Genomic DNA, 13,178 nt, shown 5'->3' on the forward strand with positions numbered 1-13,178 from the left:
ATTCTGCATGCTATTTTCTGGGTGCCTTCTGTGCCAGACAGTATTAGGTCTTCACATAGCATCCTCTCTTGTTTCCCAACAGCTCTATAAGGAGGGCTGGGTAAGTAGGTACACTAGGTAAGCAGGCAGGCAGGCTCATCTCTCTCAATTTCATCAACACAGACACTGAGGTTCGGGGTGAGAAATGACTTCCCCAAGAGCTCAGAGCTGCTGAGGGTGGAGCTGGGATCTGGGCCCAGGTCTGCCTCCCTCTAAAGTGCCAGTGCAAGTGTGAAGGTGAACAGCAAGCCCCTGAAGCAGCCTTCTTAGTCACAGCCCTCAGCGGCCTCAGACCACCAAGCTGTGACTTTTCAAAAAGCCCGTGAAACCCTGAGCCACTCATGATACTCAGGGCTCGAGGGCAGGCACAACTACCCACAGGGCCTCTCGGTGCCGACCCCTGCCTGGCCCCCACCCAGAGAAGCTGCCTAGTGAAAACCACACTTGTGTGGCCCTGCCCTGAGTTTCCCATGTGGCTCAGCCCCTCTCCCAAGAATGGCCAGCAGCTGAGGCTTCTTGAAGAACCCCTTCCAGAGTATGAGGCCTGTGCCCAGAATTCCACCTGTGTATTTTCTTTTTTTAAAAAAAGATTTTTTATTTATTTATTTGAGAGGTAGAGTTACAGATAGTGAGAGGAAGAAACAGAGAGAAAGGTCTTTCTTCCGTTGGTTCACTCCCCAAAGGGCCGCAACAGCCGGAGCTGTGCCAATCCAAAGCCAGGAGCCAGGAGCTTCTTCCTGGTCTCCCATATTGGTGCAGGGGCCCAAGGGCTTGGCCATCTTCTACTGCTTTCCCAGGCCATAGCAGAGAGCTGGATTGGAAAAGGAGCAGCTGGGACTAGAACCGGTGCCCATATAGGATGCCGGTGCTGCAGGCGGAGGATTAACCTACTGTGCCACGGCACAGCCCCATCACCCATGTGTTTTCATTTGCTCCAAACTCACTTTGGATTTTACAAATCTAGAAATCATCTCCCAATTTAAGTGATCAGTGCTGGGGGAGGGGCATTCCTGCACAGAGCACTTCCCAGGGAGGCAGATCAGTCAAGGCAAAGGCACAAGGTGCAGGATGGTTGGGAGTGCAGGAACACCAAGGCAACAGCTGTCCGGGGATACACTGGGCCTCTTGACAAGGGAGCATTCGGGCTGAATTCTCAGTGTAGAGAGGCAGACAAAGCTGACGGAGACTGAGCCTGGGCTGGGTGCAGAGGTGGAACCACATGGCCCAACGGACAACACAGAGCGCATCGCTCCAGAACCACGGGCACTCCTGAAGAGAAGCCACATGTAAAAAAGACACAGAGTATAATGTGGCCGCCCACGTGGACCCATCCCCAGCCCAGCTCCCAGGAAGCCAAGCCATTCTTGTTCCACGGCCATCCCCACCCACTTCCTCTGCTTCAGAGCTGTCTTGAAACAAATCCCAGACATCAATCACATCTTTCAACTGCAAAGATCCCAGAGTGTGGAAAGACGATTTCATAGTGTGAGAAATCCCCGAGGCCAGCCCTGGAGTGAGGCCCAAGCAGGCTGCTTGCTTGCCTGTGGACACAGCCAGAAAGTGGCGAGCACAGGCTAGAGCAAGTCCACTGGCTGTCACTGGCATCAGACCATCTTGGCAACTCTGCAGACACACAGGTCACTCAGACAAACAGAGACTAGGGTGCAGTCTGGGCTCGAGTCACTCAGTGCCTGTGTGACTCTGGACAAGTCCCTTAACCACGCACGTCAAACAAGGATAACATTCTTACTTACCTCCCAGGACAGCTGCGGGGGTCACAGGAAATAACACAGATGGCAGCACTTTCTACATACATCATAAGGAATTTCAACTTTTGAGTAAACATTATCACATTTTTATCCCAATTTTGATGCCAACAGTCAGGCAGTTCTTGACAAGAAACAAGTGTACCTGATTGTTAAACACGACAGGCACCATCCAGGCACTTTATCAGCTTCCCAGGAATCACCACAACTTATTCAAGATGTATGTGTGTGTGTGTGCACATATGCGTTTCTGATGTCCAAACAGCTCTTACCTGTCTGCGTCCTTCAGAGACTTCACCAGATGGGCATAGATGTCCTGCTCTTTCTTTAAGACCTGAATCAGCTCTTCATAGTCTGACTGTTGCTTTTCCTGGAAATGACAACGGGCATCTGACATTAAGGGAAGAATTTTAAGAGTCATCTTTATATTATGCAAACGTATGAGGCTGGTTCTGGAAGGCAAGGCCCTGTGCCAGGCTCTGGCTCAGGCCACAGTCAGAGAGCACCACCTGCAGGAGGAGTGAGGAATGACCATCCATCACCTACCCCAGCACAAAGCTGAGTTGTGCTTCCAACGCAAAGCGACTCCAAGATGGCTGGATAGGGAAAAAGACACGCTGATTTTGACCAGGAGAAGGTAGCAGAAGAAAAGCAGAGGAAGTGCATTCCCAAGGAAGAGTTGGAGAGAAGTTTGCAGTGGAAATTCTACAGAGGAAAGAGGGGAGCCATGGAGCAGTGTGGAAAATGTGGACACGCAGCAGCGAGCGGGGACACCACTCACGACTCCCATACCGGGTGATGGAGAAAATGCCAACTTCTAAGAGCGAGGGCACCTGCTGACCAGCCCAGTGGACAGAAGGCACCAGCCTGACCCCAACAGAGGCTGTAGTGGATCTCCTGTGTGCACAGCCAGGGGATTTTACCACAGGGGAAAAAATCTATGCACCCCACTGACTTTGAATCTGGCTGCAAGGACTGGCAGGGTATTGGGCACACTAAGGTCTGTGAGGTGCTCCCATCCCCTCAACCTATCACAGACTCCAGGACTCAAACCACCAGGGTGGGGTGCCCACAGGCAGTTGGCTCTGGGAATGTTCCTGCTCTCTCCGAGAATGGGGCAGGTTCAAGGGACTGAGAGTAGGTCCTCTGCACCCCATGGCTGTGGGAACTCTGTGACTGCACGAGAGGGTGTGGAGTGCAGTTGAGTTTCTGGGCAACCACTGTGTCTGGCCTCAGAGGCTCAGCGCTCCCTGACTGCTGTGGTGGGAGTGGTGTCATTGCTGAGGATTCAGTGCGCACACTGGGGACTGCACGGATCCTTTGTGTGGCTCATGTGCCTGTGTGGGTGGGGGTTGTACTTGCTGTGGGGTAGCCCTGGCCATCGATCACCTTGGAAGAAAGGAGGTATCGCCGTGATTACACCAACAGGCATGATCACACCCTCCCCCTGCTGACAGTATGAGATCTACCACACCCAACGTGGGTGCCACCCTGGATTCTCGCCCCACCCTTGGTCACTGACCAGAGCTACCTGGCTCCACCCAGCACATGCCCCCTGGATATCCACTGAAGGAGCACACACTCCACGGAGCCACAGAGGCACAGCACAAAAATAAAACTAATCACAGGTGAAAACCAACAAGCGTTTCCAAAAATGCCTTAAAATGAATGTTGAAATACAAGAAACAAGAACAAGGAAGACAACACGTTTCCCCAAAAAGAACAACACTTCAATGTTAGAAGGTGAAGCTGAAGGGATTGATGCAATGCCTAAAAATGAATTGGAAGGCATGATCATAAAATTACTCAAAAACAGAGAAGCTAATTTATGAGATAAGGAAATCTGTACATGATAAAGATGAAAAGTTCCCCAAGAGATTGAGATACTGAAGAGAAATCAAACTGAAAGACTAGAAATGAAGAATTTGGGGCCACTGTTGTGGTGTAGTGGGTTAAGCTGCTGGAAGCACCAGCAACCCATATGGGCACCAGTTCAAGTCCTGGTTGCTCCACTTCTGATCCAGTTCCCTACTAATGTGCCTGGGAAAGCAGTGGAAGATGGCCCAAGTACTTGGGTCCCTGTACCCATGTGGAAGACCTGGAGTAAGGTCCTGGCTCCTGGCTTTGTATTTGCTCAGCTCCAACCATTGCAGCCATTTTGGGAAGTAAATCAGAGGAAGGAAGACCTTTCTGTCTCTTTCTCTCTGTCTGTAGTTCTAACTCTTAAATAAATAAATAAAATCTTTAAAAAAAAAAAACTTACAAGATACAGGAAAAGCAGTATTAAGAGGGAAGTTTATACAATTAGTGCCTACATCAAGAAATTGGAAAGACGTCAAATAAATGAGCTATCAATGCATCTCAAGGATCTAGAAAAATAACGAACCAAACCAAGGAGAAGCAAAGAGAGAGAGAGAATAAACAAAGTTGAAATAAAAATATAAAATTTTAGTGAAATGAAGAGCTAGCTTTTTGAAAAAATAAACAAAATTGATATACCATTGGCCCAAATAGCCAAACAAAAAAAAAAGCTACAAAAAGATCCAAACCAACAAAATCATAGATGAAAAGGGAGCTGTAACAATGGATACCACAGAAATAAAAAGAATTATCAGGAATTACTACAAAGAGCTATATCCCAACAAGTTGGAAAATCTAGAAGAAATGGATAGATTCCTGGACACATACATTTCCAAAATTGAGTCATAAAGACAGAGAAAACCTAAACAGAACAATAGACAAGACAGATTGAATCAGTAATAAAGACTCTCCCAACAAAGAAAAGATCAGGACCAGATGGCTTCACTGCTGAATTCTACCAGACTTTTAATGAAGATCTAATTCCAATTTGTCTCAACCTATTCAAAACCACTGAAAGGCAGGGAATCCTCCCAAACCCATTCTTCACGGCATCACCTTAATTCAAAAACTGGAAAAATATAAAACAGGGCTGGCACTATGGCATAGTGGGTAAAGCTGCCACCTGCAGAGCCAGCATCCCATATGGGTGTCAGTCCGAGTCCCAGCTGCTCCACTTCCAATCTGGTTCTCTGCTATGGCCTGGGAAAGCAGTAGAGGATGGCCCAAGACCTTGGGCCCCTGTGCCCACGTGGGAGACATGGAGGAGGCTACTGGCTCCTGGCTTTTGATCGGCGCAGCTCTAGCCATTGAATCCATCCAAGGAGTGAACCAGTCGATGAAAGACCTACTTCTCCCTCTCCCTGCTCTCCCTCTCCCTGCTCTCCCCCTTCACCTTTCCCCTCCCTCCCTCCCCCTCTCCCTCTCCCTTTCTCTCTCTCTGACTCTGCCTCTCTGTAACTCTGCCTTTCAAATAAATAAATACATCTTTTTAAAAAAAGATACAACAAAGAAATTATAGTCCAATGTCACAGATGAACATTGATGCAAAAATCCTCCACAAAATACTAGCTAAATGAATCCAATGACACATTAGTAATATCATTCACCCAGACCAAGTGGGATTTATCCCTGTTATGCAAGGATGGTTCAACATTTGCAAATCGATCAATGTGATACATCACATTAACAAACTGAAGAATAAAAACCATGTGATCACCTCAATACATGCAGAAAAGCATTTTATAAAATACAACATCCTTTCATGATAAAAACCTTAAGCAAATTGGGTATACAAAGAACATTCCGTAACACAATCAAGGCAATATATGGCAAACCAACAGCCAGCATCATATTGAATGGCAAAAAGTTGGAAGCATTTCCACTAAGATCTGGAACCAGAAAAGGATGCCCACTTTCACCACTGCTATTCAATAATAGTCTGGAAGTTTTAGCCAGAGCCATTAGACAAGAAAAAGAAATCAAAAGAATGCAAATTGGAAAGGAGAAAGTCAAACAATCCTTATTTGCAGATGACATGATTCTACATATAGGGGGTCCAAAAGACTCCACTGAGACTATTGGAACTCATAAAAGAGTTTGGTAAAGGGACAGAATATAAAATCAACACACAAAAATCTATAGCCTTTGTATACACAGATAATGCCACATCTGAGAAAGAACTCGTACGATCAGTCCCATTCACAATAGCTACCAAAATTTTTTTAAATAACTTGGAATAAATTTAACCAAGGAAGTGAAAGATCTCTATAACAAAAAATTACAAAACAGTAAAGAAAGAAATAGAAGAGGTCACAAACAAATGGAAAAATCTTCCATGTTTGTGGACTTGAAGAATTAATATCAATAAAATATTCATACTACCAAAAGCAATTTACAGATTCAATATGATCCTAATCAAAATACCAATGACATTCTTCTCAGATCTAGAAAAGCTGATGCTAAAATTCATATGGAAACACAAGAGACCTCAAATATCTCCAGCAATCTAAACAAGAGAAACAAAGCCACAGACATCACAATACCTGATTTCAAGACATACTACAGGGAAGTTATAATTAAAACAAACTGATACTGGCACAAAAATAGACATGTAGACCAATGGAACAGAATAGAAACTCCAGAAATCAACTGACGCATCTACAACCAACTAATTTTTGACAAAAGAGCTAAAATCAAGCCCTGGAACAAGGAAATTCTCTTCAACAAATGGTGCTGGGAAAATTGGCTCTCTTCAAAAGCATGAAACAAGTCACCTATCTTACACCTTATACAAAAATCAACTCAAAATGGATCAAGGATCTAAATCTACAACCTGATATCATCAAATTACTAGAGGAAAACATTGAGGAAACTGCAAGACATTAGCATAGGCAAAGCCTTCTTGGAAAAGACCCCAGAAGCACAGGTAATGCAAACCAAAATTGACAAATAAGATTACATCAGACTAAGAAGCTTCTGCACTGTAAGGAAACACTCACCAAAGTAAAAAGGCAAACAACAATATGGGACAAAGTATATGTAAACTTTGAAACTGATAAAGGATTAAGATCCAGGATCTATAAAGAGCTCAATAAATTCAACAACAACAAAACAAACAACCCAGTTAAGAAATGAGCAAAGGACTTGAATGGATATTTTTCAAAACATAAAATTCAAATGACCAGACACATGAAAAAATGCTCACGATGCAAATAAAACCACGAGGGTTCACCTCACCCCAGAAGAATGGCTCTCCTACAAAATGAACAAAAAATAAATGCTGGCAAGGATGTGGGAAAAAGGTACCCTAATCCACTGTTGGTGGGAATGTAAACTAGTACAGTCATTGTGGAAAATAGTATGGAGATTCCTCACAAATCTGAAAACAGATCTACCATATGCCCCAGCCATCCTACTCCGGGAATTTACCCAAACAAAATGAAATCAGCATATGAAAGAGTTATTTGTACCCCCATGTTTACTGCAACTCAATTCACAGTAGATAAGATATGGAATCAACCTAGATGGCAACCAAACAATGACAGGAAAAAAAAAAAGGTGGTATATATACACTATATACTAATCAGCCATAAAAAAAAATGAAATCTTGCCTTTCACAACAAAATGGATGCAACTGAAAACCATTATACTTACTGAAATAAGCCAATCCCAAAAAGACAAACATCATATGTTTTCCCTGATCTCTGATAATTAATATAAAAAGGTAAGGTATATAAGCAAAATTGACATTCTGAGATTTGATTATTGTTTACAGCCTTTGTCTCTACTGTTGAGGAACAGTGGTTTTTTTTTCTTCTATGTGTTGAATTCTTTAGTTTAGTATAGGGTTAAGCTTATGATATTTAAATAAACTCAAAGTATACCACTGTAAAAAGTAAAGGAAAGAATAAGAAAGGAAGGAGGAGAGAATTTGGGAGCATGGGTGGGAGGGAGGGTAGGGTGGGAAACATCACTGTGCTCCTAAGTCTGTGTATATATATATATACATATGTATATATATATACATATGTGTGTATATATATATATGAAGTTTGTTCACTATATATGTGTGTGTGTGTATGTGTGTGTGTATTCACAAAAAAGACTCATGAAATTACTACCCCTAAGAGCTGATGGTCATTGTTTCCACAATGCTACAAAGAACGCTTTGCCATGCTGTCTTGAACTCTTAAATCAAAATCTGACAAGTATTAGGGACAAGGGTAGGGAGGGTGAGGGAGACGCAGGCATTTAACCTAATGGTTATGACACCAGTTAGGATGCCCACACCCCACATCAGAGCACCTGGGTTCAACCCCTGGCTTCAGTTCTTCACTCCAGCTTCCTGCTAATGCAGACCCTTGGAGGCAGCAGTAATTGTTCAAGTAGTTGGGTTCATACTACCCATATGGGGACCTGGTTTGAGTTCACAACTTCCTGCTTTGGCCCTCAGGACATTTTGGCACTTGGGGAGAGAACCAGCACATGGGAGGTCTTTCTTATTATATCTCTTTTTCTCTGCCTCTCAAATATATATATTTTTTTTAGGTATTAGGGACATGGGATTTACAGTAAATTAGAGGAGACCAAGTATGTAGCACTTGGGAGGCATCCAGAATGGGATGGTGATGAAGAGATCTGAGTTGACCTCTACCACTTTCTAGCAGTGAGCCATGGGTAAGCAGCTCACCAACCCTCTATGAGGCTCAGTCCACTCATCAATAGGTTGAGATGTAATTTTGTAACTGAATGTTCATAAATGCAAAAAATTTTTTAGCTTGAAAGTTGGCTCTGCAACTTACTAGTTCTAGGACTTTGGAAAATTACCTACTAGGAGTCCTGGTATTCCTACCCAAAACCAGGGAACAATAACCACCACCTTACGGAGTTATGGAGGAGTTAAAACATAAACTGTACTGTAAGGAACCAAGGATGCCTGAAGAAATGGCTGAAGCCAATGTTGGGACAGGATACAAAGTCTCAGTGATGCAGGATGAGTAAAAGCTGGCAATGTCATGCACAGCACAGTGACCAAAGTTAGCAATACATGGTGTGCTTGACATCTGCTAACAGAATAGATCTTAAGTGTCCTCATCATAAAAATGAAACTGGCAACAATGTAAGGGGACAGATATGTTTATTAGGTTGACTATAGTGATGATTTCACCATGGATATATACATCACATCAAGTTGTACACCTTAAGTAAATATGTAAGTTTTACTTGTCAATTATACCTCAATAAAGCTCAAAAAAAAGGAAATGCTTAAATAATGATAAAGAGTTGTCAAAAGAACACAGATGCCAGTTTGTAAAGGCTTCTACCAGCCAAATCTGGGACAATTTGAGCATCAAAATAAATAATGATAATAATGGATTATAACCCATTGAATAAAATGGTAATTCATGAATATATACTGATACATATGAGAAGAGGAGACTTCTCTTTATAGTAAATGATAATTAATAAACATAGAAAGATGAGTGAAATTAGGAAAACCCCCATTTGACAACCATCATGGTAATAAGTAATTCAGCCAAGAAACAATCGCTAAAAACAGAAGGTGAAAACCTGAAAATCTAGATACCTACAGACTCAAAAACACCTCCCCCAAAACACTTCTTAAATACAAAGGGAAAAGAAGTAATTGAATAATCAAGACATCTAGCAGATACTACCTTCATAGAGTAACCAAGCATAGCTTATAATGGGACGGGTGAAACCATGGACCATCAGATGGGTCACACTGAGAACTCAACGCCCAATGCCACTATACACACTCAGACCCAAATTGCATAGGTTGAACCTAGTGGCCTGGGCAAAGCAGTGGATGATGGTCCAAGTGCTTGGGTCTCTGCCACCCAAATGGGAGACCTGATGAAGCTCCTGGCACAGCCCAGATGGTTGTGGCCATCCTGCGGGGTAAAACAATGGATGAAAGCTCTCTCTGTCTCTCCTTTTCTCTTTGTAACTCTTTCAAATAAATCAATCTATCTTTCAAAGAAAATTAACTTTATGACCTCTAATGTAAATTTAGCATTCCTTCCTTTCATTAGGAACTGAAGGAAAACAGACCACAACAGTAGCACGATATTACAGTAACTTTGTCATTTAAAAAATAGTTATTTTTTTATATGCTGCAGATATTTATTCATTTTACTTTGACAGAGAGAGAGATGGAGACACAGCTCTCATCCACTGGTCCATTCAAAAATGCCCACAAGAGGCCCTAGATGGGGCCAAAGCCAGGAGTGGGAAGCTCAATCTGTGTCTCCCATGTGGGTGGTGGGAACCCATCACTTGAGCCATCATCACTGTCTCCCAGGGTGTACATCAACAGGAAGCTGGTCAGGACCAAACCCAGATACTTCAATATGGGACACTGGCGTCTTAACCAGCATCTTACCCAGGCCAAATACCCACCCCTTAAAATCTTTATTCTTATCACTAATTCAAAACTAAAGCAGTCACTGTAGATCACCACTAGATCTTAACACATTAAAAAAGAAGCACTATTTCTATAGTACAGTTATGTTTATATTTTGATAACTGAATTTTAAAATATTTGGTTCCCTTTGGAATTCTATGGACATCTATTTTACATTTAAACATTTTTCCAGGGAGGGGTGCCTGGCTTCAGCAGACTGCCAAAGGGATGCAGAGGGCAAAACGTGCACAAGTCAGGTCCAGCGTTGTGGCTCAGTAGACTAAGCCGCTACCCACAGTGCCAGCACCCCATGTGGGCAGAGGTTCAAGTCCCAGCTGCTCCAATTCCAATCCAGCTCCCCACTAACATGCCTGGGGAAGCAGCAGAGGACAGCCCAAGTGCTTGGGTACCTGTACTCACATGGGATACCAGACTCCTGGGTTTGGACTGGCCAGCTTTGGCCGTTGCAGCCATCTGGGGAGTGAACCAGCAGATGGAAGACCTCTCTTTCTCTGCCTCTCTCTGCCTGCCTGCCTGCCTCCCTCCCTCCCTCCTTCTCTCTCTCTCTGCCTTTTAAATAAATAAAATAAATCTTAAAAAAAAAAAAAAAAAGGTCACAGGCCCCTGACCTGGGAGGAGAGTGCTGTGCTTCCAACCTATGAAACAAAGGCCAAGGCACCGCTGGTCACTTCAGGGTTGTAAATGCTACACCCCTAGTCTGCTCATGCCAAGTTAGGTACCCAGACTGCTAGAAATGCCAGATCCTTTGGTAAATCATTCCATGTGTCACCAGCACAAGGAGCTCACTCTCAAATGCCTTTTGTACATAACAGTAGCGGGTGAGATTCTCTCAGCTGCCACCTGCACGGAACCTGGAGGATCCCAGAGAAGTGAGTGGGTGAGAAGAGGGCACCAAGGCACCAGAGGCTTCAGGCCCCATGCCTGGTGCTCTCCAGACACTCCCTCATCCAATCCTCACAACCATGCAACCGCACAGCGGGCTGTGTGCTGCCACTCTCGCATTTTAGACAGTAGGCTGTTCAGCTCAGAGGGCTCATCTGCCCAATGTCACAGTGGAGAGGCAGGGTGTGGGCAACAAGGCCCATGCTGGCCCACCATGGACACAAAGCACTGGGTACCTGGCGAGGGTAATATCATCACTGTCAGCCCCACAAAGGCCAACAGAAGAAAGCAAGAAAAGGCAATGGCAAAATCAGAACCCTACTGCTCCTTGAGCACCTAACATGAGAGAGATGAGGGGTTAAGAGTGTATGATGTTATTAATGTGCGATGTGACCTTGAACAAGATACCCAGCCTCTCTGCTCTTCAACTCTGTCTCCTATAAATGCAGGTGATAATTCTACCTAGCTCACAGGAGATTAAATGAGTTAATCTCTACAAAGTTCTCAGAACAAAGCCTGGCACAGAGTAGCACTCGATAAATGTCAGCTGTGACTGATTGTTCCGCTCCAAGTGCGCTGCCAGTTACTTGACATAGATCATCTCTAATCACCACAACATTCCAGGGAAGCATATTAATCTCCCCATTTTTCAGATGTTGAGACTGATTCTCTGGAAGCAGAGGTTCATCTTTTGAGTCCACTTGGCCAATAACTGCTGAAGTCAGTTTGTGCTTAGGTATGGATCTTCAAAGCCAGCCAAGACGGGCTTCGAGAAACACCAGTAAATAAAGAGTGCAGACCCGATGGATGTACGTCTGTGGAGCACACATCCCCGTGAAAGAACTCCACCCCAGGACCCTCCACCCCAGGACCCTCCACCCCAGGACCCTCCACCCGAGGACCCTCCACCCCAGGACCCTGGGCCTGAGCCGGACTCCTCAAGGCTGGGCTCTATGCATTTCCATGCAGGGCCTGGGTACCCAGTTCTTCCCCTCTCCTCTTCTTTCAGGCAGCCTTCCCAAGCCTTCATCTGAGTTTTCAGGCCAGCACCCCTGCACTCTCCTCAGCTCCTACCCTCTTCCTTTCCATCTCTGTGAAACCAGGAAAGTCCACCTGAGCCCCAGGGGACTCGTCCCATCCCTGGACCCCCTGGGTTCTCTCAGCCAGCTCTCACCAGGGAAGATGCCCGCCTCCAGCCCCAGAGCACCATGCATGCCCCTCAGCCCCAGGCCAGTGTACAAAGCACCTGATCACAGATCTGAGGGCTCCTTGCCAGCAGCCGTGTCCCAGGCCAGGCCCGGCGCCTGACACAAATCAAATGCTGCCACAAACACTTGCTGAACTGATGATTAAATAGGTAAGAGGGGAACACAGGGACCGATATGAATCTTAAGAGCAGAGATTCCTGTGGATATTTTGCATAATGAAAGCCAGAGTGAGTCAACGTCTTCCTAGAAGCAAATTGCTCACCCATGTTTGAATAAATGAACTCTTCGGAGCCATTTGGGTCCCATTTCATCAATCACCTATTCCCCAGCGCTGAATCATGCCCCATTAGAATGAAGTCATGTGGCTCCCTCAGCAGAGCTGACAAACCAGTCCATCTCCTGAGCACAGAGGCAGTGGGCCCAGCTGCCAGGGGCGGGGGGCGAGGGGTGGGAGACCAATTAGATGCACCTGCTCAGCAGGAAGAGCCCATCCCTCATCCCCCACCACCACCACCACAAGTGACAGCCCATCACAGAGAAGACTTGTCACTGCCACACAGCCACTGTGGAGCTGACCCTGCAGCGTGTTCTCTGCAGCCTTTGGAGTACCCACCCTGCTCACCACCGTTCCCCAGCATCATCTGAGAACGTCCCTAAAACACGAAGGCAAGTCCTGGGCAGACTCCTCTCCTTTGTGAGCCAGGCCCTGGCCCACATAAACCAGTGCAATTCTACCCCAAGAATCCAGGGGTTTAGACCGAGACACCAGATGCCTGGAGGGTCGGAGTGGGCCACAGACAGGGCCCCAGAGAGTGGGTCTGCTGCTGCCAAGTCTACAGGACTGCCAGTTCCCACCTTCCTGAGCTGTGGCTGCTCAACCTGCGCTCAGTACCCGGGAGAGCCTCCAGTCTGTGCCTGGGCAACTCTCCCCTTCATTCCCATTTTGCTCAAACCACTCCGTGTTGCATTCTGTAG

At 45.3% G+C, this 13,178-nt stretch overlaps 1 protein-coding gene across 1 annotated transcript in view; it reads right to left on the reverse strand.

The window, feature by feature from the left end:
• Positions 1-13,178, reverse strand: part of CDK5RAP2 (CDK5 regulatory subunit associated protein 2) — a 207,464-nt gene that overhangs the window by 97,819 nt on the left and 96,467 nt on the right. Inside the window, exon 15 of the mRNA XM_017350098.3 lies at positions 2,078-2,175. Within this exon, the coding sequence (XP_017205587.3) occupies positions 2,078-2,175 (98 nt within the window). The remainder of the gene's footprint in view (positions 1-2,077; positions 2,176-13,178) is intronic.

Source organism: Oryctolagus cuniculus, chromosome 1 (genome assembly GCF_964237555.1).
Source record: "Oryctolagus cuniculus chromosome 1, mOryCun1.1, whole genome shotgun sequence".
Classification (NCBI taxonomy): Eukaryota; Metazoa; Chordata; class Mammalia; order Lagomorpha; family Leporidae; genus Oryctolagus; species Oryctolagus cuniculus.